We start from the raw sequence: 15,920 nt of genomic DNA, 5'->3' as shown, positions 1-15,920 counted from the left end.
TGCTGACAAATTGTTTCTGCTGTAAAAGAACTAAGTCAATTTGGCATCATTGTGGGTTATATGACTGGACTTACTGGTGCATCAAGATCAGGGTCTGGACTTTGGGAATTGCTAGACTGACCTTTAATTGCCTTTAATAAGTCCACATCAGAATCCTGTTGAAAATCTATGAAAAGATTTGGAAATAACAGTATTGAGAAGGAATCCGACTTGTCCACGGTATACCTCGCCTCTCGCCCATTGACTGCTGGAGATAGTCTACTGGGGATAAAGCACATAAGATAATTGATGGATGGATGGAAGGAAGGATGGACAGACAACCCTTCAAACCTGAGACAGCTTGGACAGTCTGCTCAGGAAGTTTGGTTCAAACTACCATTTGGCAAATGCAGATGTTTGCTGCAAAAGTGCTACCACACAATATGACAATCTTTGTGTTCATGTTATTTTTATTTCTTTAATCATACAAATTATTTAAAAATGCCATAAAGACTAACCAATGCATAATCTGTAGGCACGTAGCACAGAGAATAGATCATAATCGTATCACAAATGGAAAGATCAAAGTTTTTCCAGCTACAGATATTATCAGAATGCAACTCCAAATCAATTTGGTGGCTGGATTTTGTTACCCCTCTCTAAATTTTAAAACAAGCTAACGAAAACAAAATGAACAAAAAGCCCAATTTAAAGTGAGTGAGATTATTCTCTTTGCAAAATCCTGCACGTCCATTGTTCTGTCAAACCGGCATTCACCTGCATCCATATTGTTTAATAACTGAGCCAGCTATGCTATAATCATTTGGATCTGCTTCAGGTAGTTAATACCCCTTCAATTAAATACAGACACTCACTTTAAATGATAAATTCTTTTTGCACAATAGCAACAGCATTGTGCAAAAAAAAAGACTAATTATGTACCTGAATATCAAACCAGGTGCAAAAATTGTTGTTCCCCATTATTTGCTCTTGTGATTTTAGCAATTACATCTCAAAGTTTCCTGGCTGCTTTCATCTTTGTGCACAAAGACTGTTAGACCTGGTTTCATCATGAATCCTGGTAGTTTAAATCACAAGTAGACAGCTCTATGAAAGTGAGCTCACACCTGGCATTAAAATGCATCACCATCTGTAACTTCTTAGTCTCTATGCAAATAAATACTTTGTCACATCGTTAGCTGCCAGCTGAGCAAAAAAATTGGACAAGAACAAGTCTACTGATGTTTAACTGACATCATAGTGCATCTAGTGTCTTGGCTCTCTTACTTAACCATTCATGTGTCTCAGATTAAACAGGATGGAAGCTATTATAGAACCTCTTACAGACATTTTTAAGCTTGCTCATTCAATACATATATGCTAGAAAAAAGAAGCATGAAATAATTAACACCTCTGCCACACTACTGAATATCTGTCCATGTTTTAATCCTTTAGGATTAAAACATTTAGATGCGTTTTAATGCATCTAAAAAATCACCGCAGATGTGATTTTTCTGAACCTGACTAAAAACTCCAAGGCACAAGAATTACAACTCTGGGATGCCATATATTCTGCAAATACGCACCACTGTAATAAAATGCTCTTAACTGCTGCTAAAATCTTGCAGCAAATACCAAACAATGATAATATTAAATCTAAGCTCTGTCTGCACAGCGTAAGTTCTGTGCAGACAGAGCTTACGCTGTGCTAAGCGTAAGCTCTGTCTGCACCAATGAAGATTGAAGCAGCTGTAACCAAAACTGACTTACTTTCTAATTAATTTAGCTAAATTAGCTGAACTTAACTCATTTAAATTAGTTAAATTATAACTCTGTATGGATCAAAGTAGACAGTGACATCAAGGCAGCTATAGCATTCTTCATTCTCATGCAGGTAAATACTGAACTCTGCACCTTTCGACCCAAAGCAGAAGTCAAACATACCTCTAATAAGACTTGATGTTTGACAAAATGTGCCCAATTTCCTTACATTTAATTAACATGTTTTTGATATACTTAGATGGAAAACAGTGTGACACCTGGAGACACCTACATTTGATCTTGTTGGAGTAACAATAATTGTCTCTGCAGAGATCAAAAACTGGAGCTTTTAAACTCCAACTTGAGTTCAGAATCAGTTTTGAAGTTCCATCTGAATTGCATCTCCATATTCTGGAGTACATTGTATTCATAATATTTGTGCCCCTTTTAATGTTAAACAACAAATTAGCTTCAGGCTGCAATGCACTGCATTTAGTTACGCTATATTGCATTGACACACCCGCTTTGCAGAGCAGAAATATTCGCAGTGACTTAACACTGGGGGTGAGTTAAAGGGTAAATCTGAGGACCACAAGGACTGATCACATCTTTTGGGCTCCAATCACAGCGGCTTTGTTCACAGTAGCTGCAGACATTAGCATAATAATGAATAGGTCATATCAAGTTGATCTGAGCCCTGCTTTCTAAAGATTTCTTTCTCCTGGAAACTATGCAGCTTGTGTGTGGCCTTACTCCAGGGTTGTAGATCGCACATCAGGATGACCAAGTGGGTATTTCCATTCACAGTGTTCTGAGAATGTAGCTGATAGTGTGGCAAGATCGACCCGTTTAAAAGTAAATGCATCCCCCAGTCATATTTAGTGGGTTCACGCCTGTATTTAAGGTGATCCACTGACCTCTAGATCTGAACAAGGTATTAAAGTGATCTACTAGAGATGCAGGTCACATGTCTGATGTTAACAAGATCAGATCAAATTCAATCTCCGCCATGAATTCCACTTTTTTTGTTAAGGAGAATGCTGTGAGAATATAAATATTGAATCGATCCGCTTCCATTATTAGAGTGAGTAGTTGCTTTTTGTTTTCTGTCTCTGTTGTGTGTGGTCACTTTATATCATGTCATGAGTGATTTTCCTGTCTGATGTGTCTCCATCCTTGATTAATATGGCCAGTAAATGACTTCGCTGAATATTGTGGGCTGTCCTGGTGAGGAGAGATAAAGGCATTACCTCACTCTGTTACTTTTACTCCTACTTATAAGATAAGGAAGGTCACATTGTGAATAGTTCAGCAGCCTTTATTCTAAACTTTCCGATAAGTCTTTATTCCACTAGGTAAAACTATTTAGCTTTTGCAAGCAGACAGTTCACATACTAATGATTTGTTTACTGTAGTTGTCTTACTCTACCGTGATGATGAAGTATTTTGTTTTCTCCCTACGTCTGTTGTCCGAAATTAAACATTGTCATTCCAAACTTATGCTTTCCTTCATTCCTTTGACACCTTTTTTTTAATGGGTACGTAGTGGATGCATTAAAAAAGTGTCCTGAAAACCATTTAATTTCACGGACATTTGAAAGAAAGAAATTGTGGCTCCATCATAAACGCCTTTGTCTGCTCTGGCATGTCTTTGCCTTCCAGGATATATAAAGCTGTCTGGCTGTTTTAGCTGAATTCAGTGCAGCTCAATCACTCTCACACATGCATACGCAAATGTGTGTAAACACTAAGATAATATACAAAACAGATGAATTTTGGTGTGTGGGTCTTTTTCTGTACATTTCTCCTCAGGCCTCTGGCTTCATGTTCAAGCTGCTGGTCCTGACTGTATCCTCCGCTTGGCATGACATCTGTGGCTCCTTGGTCTCAAGATATGTGCTGGCTGAAGCACAAAGCCTTTTTTGTGACATTGTGGATGAAACAATGAATATGCAGATATTTAATCTAAGAGCATTTTAATTTCCTATAACTGTGACGTACGTTGGCGTACCTAAAAATATGTTTTATGAACACGAAGAAGCCTTTTTAGTGAGACATCAAGTCAAATCTAGTATATGAAGTATCTATGATTCTTCATATACTACATATAATACTGTATACTTCATATACAATACAGCTTTTTTGTATTGTGTATGTATTGGGATGAAGTCTGTGACTGCATGACCATCAAGTATATTTATAATTGCTGTTCTATTGCTGGAAATTGAAATGATATTATCTTTTATAATTAGCCCAGATTTTTCTGACTCTTTTCTTTCATTACCATTATGCAGTGGTAATGAAATAAAATGTCCAGAGTTCTCAGTAAGCTTTAATCCCTCAGACACTAAGAATAAACAATTTTGGGCTTTTATGGGTCATTGAATTCGATCCAACTATTTAAATATGCAGTTGTATTTAATAAATTAGAATATTATTGAAAAATTGATTCATTTAAGCAACTTGGATCACTCAGTCATCACCAATATATTTTTTTATACAAAAATGTGGGCTTGATCAAAAATATGCTGAATACCAGCTAAAAGGGTTGAATTTACCGTTAATTTGACAAACCTCATCAGAACACATGTTCTAATGTATTGAATATAACCGCACTATTGATACGTAGAGCACTAACGCATGACAATTTAAAATGCACAAACTTAAACAAAATACTTGTGAGCAGTCCTTTGTGATCACAGTATTGCACCCCCTGATGAGAAAAGGTTTTAACATGAGTAATTCATCACACACTTCTACATCTGTCTGGGGTAATATTCAGGAACATTCAGATTTTTTTTTTCTTGTCTTTGGGTAAAAAATATATTTTTAAGTGCTTCTTAAGATCAGTGTGTTTGATTCTTAAGTGTGTTTTCTGCTTCAGAAAGATAGTAGTATACCTAAAGTTTTTCCAAGGTGGGAACAGAACAGCCAATCATTTTCTGAGAGGTGTCACAGTATGTGAGCACACTTTCAATAGAGCTATGATAGAATACCCTCGGCGGCTTTCTAGAGAGGTGGTTCCTTCTAACGACTCTGAGGAAATACAGCCTGCTGCTTCTTTTTTTATCAGATCCATATTATTTATCAGCTCCTTGTCAAACTTGACACCCAAAAATCAGTGTTCTGATGCGCCAGTTTACATACTTTGAATGTCTGTTTTGGTTCTTTCATTCTTGGATCTGGTTAATGTCTCGACACCACGTGGATATCAACTCTGCCCCCTCCCAACAGGCTAATAACTCACTCCCCAATGACCAATAACTGTGATTTTATTGGTAAACCATATGAAAAGTGTATAGAGTTATAGAGGTAATTCCTGCAATGTTTTATTAGCACTTGCTAAAAATATTTGGCAATGGCGAAAATATGTGTTAAACAGTTAAGCCACAGCATTTTGGGATGCCCCAATACAGTGCAGAGGAACCATGAATTGATCATGAAAATACTGATGGAAACATGAAAAACTAGTAAATATAAGAAGGGCTTGATATGTGTAATCCCAATAAAGATTTTTTATGAGGATTATTGAGAAGGATGTAAATAATACTCAGCTTTTCATAGAAAACAAATGGAACAGAAATGCTTGCCTCATTTTCTATCAGAATCAAATTTTTGATTAAATGACAAAAAAAAAAAAATATCTCAATAACATAAATATTTTTGTGCTGACTGTATATGGTGTCTTAGTTATGATCCTTAATTCATGGGATTTTTAGTCATGTCCAAGCACTCCATGGTAGATCCGCTTAACTGGAGGTCAAATATTATATTTTACCGTTTTGGAAAGGCAATGAAAGTTGTTATTTCTAGTGTTTGAAATGTTGAAAAACCACATGTTTGGATTCAGATAAGGTTGAGTCATTTGTGTGTCAAATCCCAACATTTTGTATTGAATGGTTTGAAAGATTTAAAGATGATTTCTTAAAAAGATTAAGTGTGTTGTAGTATTGGAGTCTACAGATCTTTGTAGAGCTACTGAATAGAAAATTCAAATTCACAAGCCATCTGGCTGGTCACACTACATGAGTATGTATTATTTTGGCCATCACTGAAAGCTCTGTGGCCTTTGCTAAATAATAGCTAAACAGTGTGAGATTATTTGAAGTGAGAGCTGATTTTTGCACTCATTTTGTATTCTTAAGCTGCAAATAAATCAATCACTGCACATGAAACATAGAAAGTCTTTGTTTTTACTTGTCCTTTTTCAAACAACAAATGTATAAATAAAAACTGCCCTTCTGCATAAAGGCAAAAACCAATGTTGAGCAGCATTGCACTGCTAGTTTTTAGTGCACACGTGCTTAGTGGGAAGAAAAAATCTATTAGCCCCATGATGATGCTGCAGATCCGCCTTGTGTCCCAGTGACATAAAAATATGAAGCAGTAAGTAAATAACTATCCAGCAAAATGCTGGTATGCAGCAAATGCTGTATAATTCCCAAATTACTTTATATAGTCTACTGCTATAAAATTACATAGATGTTACAATGACTGGATCATGTTGTTATGTTGATTTTGTTGTTATTACTGTATTGCACATGTTGAAGAGAAATGAGAATTTCTTTTTCCTTTTAGAAAATGTAAAAACCTTCTAATTATTGAGTAGAACTTTAAATTGTACATGCTTCATCCCCCTAGAGAATTTTCATTTGACTTGACTTTAATTTAAATTGTAAGTAAACAAATAACATATGCAACCAGGCCAGGAAAAATGTGACAGCAGATTAACATTCTGTTGAGAAATTTTGTTATCAATACACTCCACCACTGACAAAGTTTTCCTGCTCATGTTTATTCTGTGGAGAAAAAAAAGTTGTAGAAATTTAAAATTGTAGAAAAGCATAATTCACCGCCCACTATGCACATCTTTGCACGTAATAACGTCCTATTTTTGAAGATAAGTTTGTAACGACTCTAGACATTTATCAGGCCCACCACCATGGCTCTAAATCCGGTGAGTAGGCATGTCTCTGTCTCTGATTAAACAGGAAAAAGGCGGGTATCCTCTGAAACCTCTGATTGCCACTTCCCATACACACGGATATGCCCTGACCTAAAAAGACCCGTTCTGGAGACTGTTTCACTAAGATCGACATTCTCCACCTTCTCTTTTTCGCTCATTAAAAACATTTGCTTGCTTCTAGTTAACTGTCCTCGCCATCTAACATATTTTACCCATGGGAACAAAGATTGTTCTCAGTTTAGATGTCAACTCTCTATCAAGTGCTGATGTTAATGCAGTATGAAATAGCTTATAGCGAAACGTTTAACCTCTGTTTGAGAATAATCAGCTTCTAATTGCATCCATGATGTATTACACTCTGTCATATGTCCAGAGCTCATTGAGTAGGGCCATATATGTCAGAAAGAAATAAGCTTTGTCATGCACATTGATTGCTTGTTTTAAAAGTCCCTTTGACGCGTCTGCTTATTGACAGCTCAGATGACATTTTAAATTATAGTGCAGAAAGATGTTACTTCTTCCACACATTTTTTTTCTTGGGTTTTCGACAAAAACCGAGCAGTAGGTTAAAGCAATAAATTCTGTGGTTAAAGGTTTTTGAGTTCAGAAGTTCATTATACATCACCAAGCCGTACAGTCTAATCAGGATTCCAGCTGGAGGTGTAGCTGGACACCGACCCTGAGAAAAGACTTTGTCCTCTGCCTTATCATCAGGGAGGCTGGCAGAACAAAAGGCGAGGTGATGTTCTCTGGCTCATCTAATAAGGAGGTAATTTTCTTGGCTCATCTTAAAATGTACTGTTAATGTACATAGCTTTGTTCAATTAACATTCACAGAGCACATCTTTGTTAAAAGGACGTGACAGCCTCTTTTTAATCAGATACTGTCACTTTTATCCCACTGAAAAATCTTAAACACGCGTAAACTTATCAAAGCTTTCAGCAAAAACTTTAAAGGCAGTGTTGTTGTTGTTTTGTTTGTGAACTGTTGGCGAATCTGACAGCTAGAGGATTCTGTCCTGGAAACCTGCCTGATCTCTACAGCTCATGGTTGAAAGATTTAATAAAGGTCTCTGAATAATTCAAGTTCACTAGTAATAAATATTTCATTTTGGATGGCTGATGGCCAGACAGGTAGTTTTTGACAGCTCTTTGTTTGCTCAACGTTCTTATTGATTGGAAGAGGATTCCTCCTTAAACCGTCATAATGGAGAAAATGATTTCCTATATTTGCTTCTATAAATTGGAAGACAAACTCCCTGAACTGCTTGTGTTTAACAGAAGACCTGTAAATATTTTATATTTGAGATGTTTGACAAGTACTTAATGTAGATCTCACATTTTTATTTCTCATAAAGTAACCAGTCACCAATAAAATTGCATCCCACAGGTTTTAAACGACACAGTTGGCACAGTTGAAACTTTGTTTGAAAGTATGTCACTCAAATTCAAAATCCAGTATTCCCAGTTATTGCATTTTTTGACAACTCCTTTGGTGTTATTCACCCATTTCTTCTGCTCACTTGTCACCACAAGCTGAACCAAAAGTTAGTATATGCAGATCAACTTCGTAAAAACTTGAGCTGTTAGAGCAACTAAAGTATTTGAAAATATAGCATAACAAGATTACAGTTCATACCACTTCTGCAACTCATTAAGTAATGAGAAATATTATGTTGCAAGTTGATTGAAGATTGATGATGGTGCTATGTGCACTTGTTGAGGATTATGCATGCAGTATAACTTCAGTGCAAGCTTTAAGTTTAATGCTGTGCAGCAGTACAATATGACTCTTTCTTGCTGTCTTCTTTGTCTTGGATAAAGAAAAAAAAATCTTGCTGCCTTTATGCTTCAAATTACTTGTGATGTTCTTCATAAAAGTCTAAGCTCTTTGTGCTGTTATTGCTAAAATAACAAAAGTTCTGCAGCTACAAAAGAACCGATGGGTCAGTGTTTGTCTTTAATCTCTAGCAAAGTTTCCGTTTTGCACTTTTCTTGAAAGGCTTTGCACAATTCAGGGATTTACAAAGATCCTTTGTTGCGAACTGTATCTAGCATTAATATGAGAGTTTTTTTTTATTGTATTCCTTCAGTTTTTATCTTGTCATGAAAATCTTCTTTTTCCTTTAACAGACATGGAACTCGTTGTGCAGGCGAAGTTGCAGCTATAGCCAATAACGGAATATGTGGCACAGGTGTGGCCTTTAACGCAAAAATTGGAGGTGAGTGAGAGCAATTCGTTTTAACAAAACACCAGTGACACATAAGGCCTTAAAACAAGTCTTTTTTTTTATTTCAGTAGTACAATATCACACACACAGGCTAAAGCCACTGATAAAAGACAAATTATCTAACAGTGTAATAGAAAATACATCCATGATTCCTTCACATTCAGAAAAGACATATATTTTCAGCATATTGGGGCACTGACTTGTGGCGTCCTTACAGCATAGTTAAACATCGGCATTATGAAGCTGAGCTGTGAAACAGAAGACTGAAGACAAACAGCTCCAGCTTTGATCCTGACTGAGCCGTCCTTCCAAAATTCTTCCCTGGTAACGATGGTTTTTCATTAGCTTTCTCTTATTAGAAAACCTACACAGCATGAAAAAAGTTAGGAAAATAACAATCAGTTCAATTTAGCTACATGGAAATTTTTTCTTGGTTGTTTAAAAGCTAGTTTCATCACAGGAATTCACAGTACTGGCCGTAAAGTAAAGAAATTCTGTTCGTAAAATTACGTCATTATGGACAAATACACATATACTTGTGTTTTCTTTCATTCTTGTAAGGGAAAGGTAATGCCAGTGGATCCAGTTTGTACTGCAAAGTGATTCAAACAAGTCCACAGGAATTAGGGACCCCTCATCACTCCATTGCCACATCCAAGTTGGCAGCGACGTAATGTAGGAATTAGTATTCAATGAGCCATCTATGTATTCATGTCTATGGTTCCCACACTCTTTCTCAGAAAAGCTTTCCCGGAGCATCACCCATCCTTTGCTGTCCTTAATGGTGGGCATGAGTTGTTATTCTTTGTTTTACTCCAAACCCACCTGCAGTGTTTGTCACTGTAAAAAAATATATTATTTATAAGAAAAGAATCGATGCAATAGCAAATAACAAAACTCTTTTTGTCCCTCCATGGGGGAATTTCAGTGAATCCACAGCCAGGTAGGTGGCAAATGGAAATACACAGATGCAAACAGTAAAAGATGAGCAGGAATAAGGATAATAAAATACATGATGATAAAATTCTCTCTAAATCAGTCCTCGTGAGTTTTACCTGTTTTTAGGACTTTGTCAAAATCAGAAAGAACGTCACATTTTCTGTTGTTGTAAATTTATATTTTAATAAATTATTTTTGGAGTTGAAACAGAGGTCATTATCATAAAAAATAGTGTAATAATTATGAATCTTCATTGCAGAATTTGACAAAAATACAAAGTTTTTCCAAAGTGTGCTAAAAAGAAGTGCTGACTTCTTTATGATTGTTCTTGGCAGTCTAGAAAGACAGAGCAGTTGTTTTGTCGGTCACCAGTGAATATGTAGTTAGTGTCTGAAACTAAAATCTGTGTGACACAGTCCAGCCTGGTCCTATAACAGTCTTCTGTTGTTGCCAAATTATCCATGTACTCAGTGGTGTTTTTGTTCAGGGTCTTTTTTCTGTGGCTGTCTTCAGAATAAAAGTGGAGCCCTGTAAGAACAATTCTTAATTTAGAAAAAGAAAATAAAACAAATAGTTGTACTTTGAATATAATAGCCTTATTTCACAGTACTTCATTATGTAGACTAACCACTCCTATGCCATCTCTGAGTTGCATGCACTGAGTCTAGTTTGTTATAGCAGGATTCTTGTCCAGTTAATCACAATTTGCAACAAAATAGCAAAATACATTTTAAAATTATTTAATTTTTAGCTTTGGAGAGGGTGAACTACTCACTACATTCGTTGATTGATTTTCAGTCTTAGTCTGGCCAGCATGTTTGTAAACCACTTGTGCTGCTTTACAAATCTTCCTACTACAGATTATAGGGCTGCGTATTATCGAAAAAACATGATCACAATACATTTTTATGTATTTAACAATTTTGTTAATTATCATGATAAAGATTCAAATGACACTTTTTTGTTTCTGAGAAGCAATCAGTTTAAGTACAAACCTAAAACAAGTTAAGATAAGTAATAATCATTCATCAAATCAAAACGGATTTGTTTTATTTTCAGAAATTGTCTAATTCACTAAACAGTGAATTAGCTTAAGAATGGCAGCATATTATGGATTAGCATTGAAACTTTCTTGTCTTACATTTGCAGTATTGTTAAAGTATAAATAAACTTGGGCAGGCCAGAAAGTAATGAAAACAAATCTAGTTCATACTTTTGTTGGCAATCTCTTCTCCAACTTGTAAAAAACTAAAGGTGGCTGCAGGTCCAACCTGTTAGGCCATATCTATCATCTGTCTCACTGAATTTTACAACCCGTTTTTATGATTGTGTTTGAAATTTTCTGTTTTTCAAAATCTTATCAGGATTTTTTATTGCCCAGCACTAGTTCCAGTTGAGGTTTCTGTTGCATTTAACAACCCTCTTATGTTTACATTCTTAATACTTTATTTATCCAAGTAACACCGAGTGAGCTTTAAAATCTCTTTTACATTTACAATGTTGGACAGGAAATGTTTTTTCCTGGAGTGCCTCCCAAATATTTATTCAGTATAAATCAGGTGGATTTATACAGAACTAATGTTAGGATTTGTAACATTAAGGCTTACATCAACCATTAAATATAGCATATATTTATCCTTATTGAATAAATGCAGACATTATTTTCTTTACATTTTTACAGTGTGAGATTATCCCAATGCAATAACTGTGGAATATATTTTAAGACTCTTTACACACCTTCACTCTGATTGCCAATAAGCATGGTTGGTACTGTATTTAATCAGCATAAGTAACAAGTGTATTATTACATTAAATGAGGTTTCTATAATTTAATTAAAGATGAGGTGCACACTGAGGCTTCCATTAATTCACAGAGATAGGGATTTCTTGGTTGGTGTCTAACGCTTTAGGTATACGCACATTTTCACAGTTAGCTCCCTCTCTTCAGGTTTTATTAACGACACAGTGGTAGCGTTTATAGCTGGTATCTTTAATGTGACTTATGCGCAATAGGAGCCGAGTACTGACTGTGTGATTGTATTTTTCAGCAGTCGAAGTGTGACTGCACCTCAGAGCAAGGCAGTGGGATGCAATGAATATTGCTTAAACCATTACCACTGAGAGGCCCAGCGAATCATGAGATGCAGCAGTTGCTTGTTGACTGAATAAATCATGACTTTACTGATGCTGCAAATAAAATTCTCAGCCTAATGAGTTTCTGCTGTAGTTTCTGTCTGATGGTGTTTGTTGATCACCAAACTAGTGTTGTTTGTTTTACTGCATTTATGTAAACATATTGTTTATACGTTATTGGTAATAAGATTAAGATTAACCTCACACATCTCAAACTAAGCCTTTTGGGGTTTGTTTTGTTAAGCTCCAAACCGTCACATTAGAAACTATTTTTAAATAACGGTACACAAAGGAGAAAACATGTAGTTGTCATGAGCCTTCTCAGGACTGAGCTATTAAAATTACTCCAATAGCACATCAATTATTCAATCCACCAGGTAACAAAATAAAACAAGCAAAAAAAAAAAACTATGCCAACATCTAAAGTCTAGCATGCCTCAGTTAATGTTACTGTTCACCATTCAACAATAAGACAGAAACTAGGAAAAAATAGCACCCACTTGTGACTTCCAAAACCATTGCTTAGCAAAAAATAAATAAATAAAAAATACAAAGGCTCATTGTGGAATTGGCAGTAAAAACTCAGTGATTTCCAAGAAAATCTGTGGACTAGTGAGAAAAATGTGAAACTTTTTTGTAAAGTTTATATCCACATACATCTGACATAACGCTAACATGGCATTTCAGAAAAGGAACGTCATAATTATGGTACTTTTTGGTAGTGATAGTTTAATTGCACTTTATTTGTAGAACAGGACAATGATCCAAGCCACCGCAGCAAGACTCCTTTAAAAAGTGAAGGCTTTGCAGTGGCTTAGTTAAAGGTCGGACCTAAATCTGATTGCGGTGCTATGGTGTGAGCTTAAACTAGAGGTTCGTACTCAAAAACCTCTAGTGTTTCTGAATATCAAAAAATTTGCAAGAAAAAGGGCCAACATTTCCTCCAGTGATATTTTAAAGACAGTTATTGTAAATGCTTGACAATAGTTGTTGCTGGTAAAGAGCCAGCTTCGCTTTTGGAGCCATTACTTTTTTACAAGGGAACTGGTTGGATTGGATGCCTTTTTATCGCCTAGAAAATAAAATTATAATTTGAAAACTGCATTTTATATTTACTCAGACTATGTTGGTCTGAAATAAAGTTACTTTAGGGATCTTAAACTTTTATGGGCAACCAAAAATAAAAAAAAAACACTGTATTTGTAGTCTTTGGATCAAACATCATGCCTTTCTTTATTAATTAGATAAAAGCTTAATTAAATTTTCAAAGAGTTTAGCTGAGTTCCTCACAGATGAGTGTGTGTCTTAAATTGTGACTGATGCCAAAAAAAAAAAAATCACAATGCTGCGGACATCTGGCTGTAAATCACCCGCCTAAGAAGCTGCTCAAACTTTTAGTGCAGCCGCTTATTCAAAATGCAATAAACCTGCCAGCATGGAACAATCTGTATTAAGAGAGATGATATGTCAATCACAAATTAAGCATTCATCTTTGTTTGCTTTGTTTCCTGAACATTTTTACACTTGATGGAGTATTCCAAGGAGGCTTTTAGTAACTTTTGTCATGAAGCGATCTGTCACTGCCGAAATGGCAGCCAACAAGACTCAGTGGAGCCTGTGCAGCTCTGAGCAGTCCCTCTCACAGATGTTACTCATAACTCCCCTTCTTTGTCTTCATTACCATTCATCTCCCGACAGAACCACACATTAGCCCTGATCTCATAAATTACTCCTCAGTGAATCTGTTCACGTCACAGGGTCAATGAATTGTTTATAAACAACCACAATTTCCTCCCAGACACTTTGGGTGTGTGTACGGGTGTGTACCTGTGAGAGAAGCATTTGGGTTTGACCAAGTATTCAAATGTGTGTTTGCCCTTAAGAAATAATGATGATAAGTGATTTGGGCCAAAAAATGTTCAGTTGACCCTACTTGACTTACTCTGCATCTCCTTCCTTCCGTCCTTATTTGCCTTACATTTGCACATACACACACACACAGACACACCCCTGTACGCATTCACTTTACCCTTACCTGCTACCTGTGACTCAGCGTAGCTGCAGAGAACTTACACAGCAGCACCTGGAGACGGCGTTGTAAAGATGCAGGATGTTGATGGGAATTGTTACGACAGTAATCATCATTACTTTGCAGTAACGCTCTTGCATAATGATCACAAAGCAAATAATGCGCTTCATGTCACCCATTTATGTTTCTTACATACTCTTTAGCGTTCAAACTCGCATTACACCCCTGCAGAGAAATTACTGCCTTGTCTGCCTCGCCACCAGCTTACTTTATCTAAAAACTCTAATGTGAACGTCATCACTCATAATGTTGCTTCTGATGTCCATGAGCCCCAAGCCGGTAATGGACCTTATTTGAGGGTGGTGCATTTCATGGCTTTCTACAGCTGTTAATGTTCAGAGGAGTGATCTGAGGCTGTGAACTTCAAAGGCACAGAACGTGTGCAGGTATGATGAAAAGTGACATTTAGTGCTACCCTGTGGACATGTTGGTCCGTTGGAGGTTCGGCTTGTTTCTCTGTATGTGGTTCTTTTGTCAGCAGTGTGTCAGATTTGTCTTCTTATCCTTCCTGTATCGCTGTATCTTCTTTTAAGTAGGAAGAAACAGTTGTCCTTGGTTTTACAGCTGGATTGTTGTTTGAGGATAAAATTCTGTTAGTATTCCTCAGAGTAGAAAGCCTTGTGTGCTAAATCATTAAAACCTCAGCGGTTTGATTCTTTTGTTTCCTGTTGTTGGTAGAGAAGCAGCCACCAGAATTTTGTGTCCAATTTAAAATTTTTGCAAAGCCTTCACTAGTAGCTGTGTTTAGACCATTCATATTCCTCTTTAAAAATTCTAATATAAAAAGAAATATGAACACCATTGAAATATTAATTTTAGCCTTCCTGCAATGAGCATTCATGTATTATTTGTTTTCAAACCACAAGAGAAGTCATACTGTATTTATGAGGAAGTATTTACTGTAAAACAAGGTTTTACAAATGTCTTAAAATAAATACAAATATTGTGCAGTTGCATTTTCAGCCGTCTTCTATTAACAATTAGCACAGCTAGGATACACAACATTCCTGGGGCACATTTTGTATGTTTTTCCTGGAGAATGTAGATCTTTACCTTGCTTCTGAGATTTTCAAAAAAGCTATCAACTTCCTGGCGAGTTTTATGGCAGATGTTGAAAATTCAGAAGGATGAAACAAAGCAAGTTGTAACCTTCATGATATTTGCTGAAAATCTTTGCTCTCTCTTGCTTTATTACGGCCAGTATGAGCTGCAAAGGTGTCTTGAAATTCGATAGAACATCCGTAAATAATAAATAGTTCAGCAATTTTGAAATACGGTGTATTTTTGTAGCATTTTGAAAAACTAAACAGTTCTCAAACTCAACAGGACTTGACTCTTTGGGCTATTGCTGCAAAGGCTATGTCACTTTTATTTCTCGGCCTTGTACGTAACCTAACCAGCAGACCCTCATCACAAATATCTCAGTGAAATGTTAGATGCATACTGATGTAAGGCTTCTGAGATGCATGCCAATGCTTGTCAAATTAGAAATTTAGGAAGCACCAAGATCTCATGAGACTGTACTCTGAAATGCATGTAGCCAGTATAGCAGGACAGAAAGCAGTGTGACTTGAGAAAGCATAGGTAACTTCGTCAGAAACATCACAGCAGCATTTTGAGCAACCCACTAATTTCCCAAGGCGGTTTTGATAAGGCAGGTGAAATTATCCACTCTCCAAGAAATAAATGCATCAATAAAAATGTCCAGCTCTGACCATGAAGTAATATTACTGAACTTTGGAAACCAAATGATTAGACATGGACATCTAAAGAATATCCATAGTCAAAGTATCCCTTAGTGTTTCGCATGGATGACTTAGCA

At 36.2% G+C, this 15,920-nt stretch overlaps 1 protein-coding gene across 3 annotated transcripts in view; it reads left to right on the top strand.

Moving 5' to 3' along the window:
• The window catches only part of furinb (furin (paired basic amino acid cleaving enzyme) b), a 123,254-nt gene that overhangs the window by 79,893 nt on the left and 27,441 nt on the right, over positions 1 to 15,920 (top strand). For all 3 annotated transcript variants that reach the window (XM_028034830.1, XM_028034840.1, XM_028034848.1), the window contains one exon: positions 8,840 to 8,928. In XM_028034830.1, coding sequence (XP_027890631.1) covers positions 8,840 to 8,928 — 89 coding nt within the window. The remainder of the gene's footprint in view (positions 1 to 8,839; positions 8,929 to 15,920) is intronic.

Source organism: Xiphophorus couchianus, chromosome 2, assembly GCF_001444195.1.
Source record: "Xiphophorus couchianus chromosome 2, X_couchianus-1.0, whole genome shotgun sequence".
Classification (NCBI taxonomy): Eukaryota; Metazoa; Chordata; class Actinopteri; order Cyprinodontiformes; family Poeciliidae; genus Xiphophorus; species Xiphophorus couchianus.
Note: the sequence above shows the minus strand (reverse complement) of the source record. Positions and strands in the feature narration are given on the sequence as shown.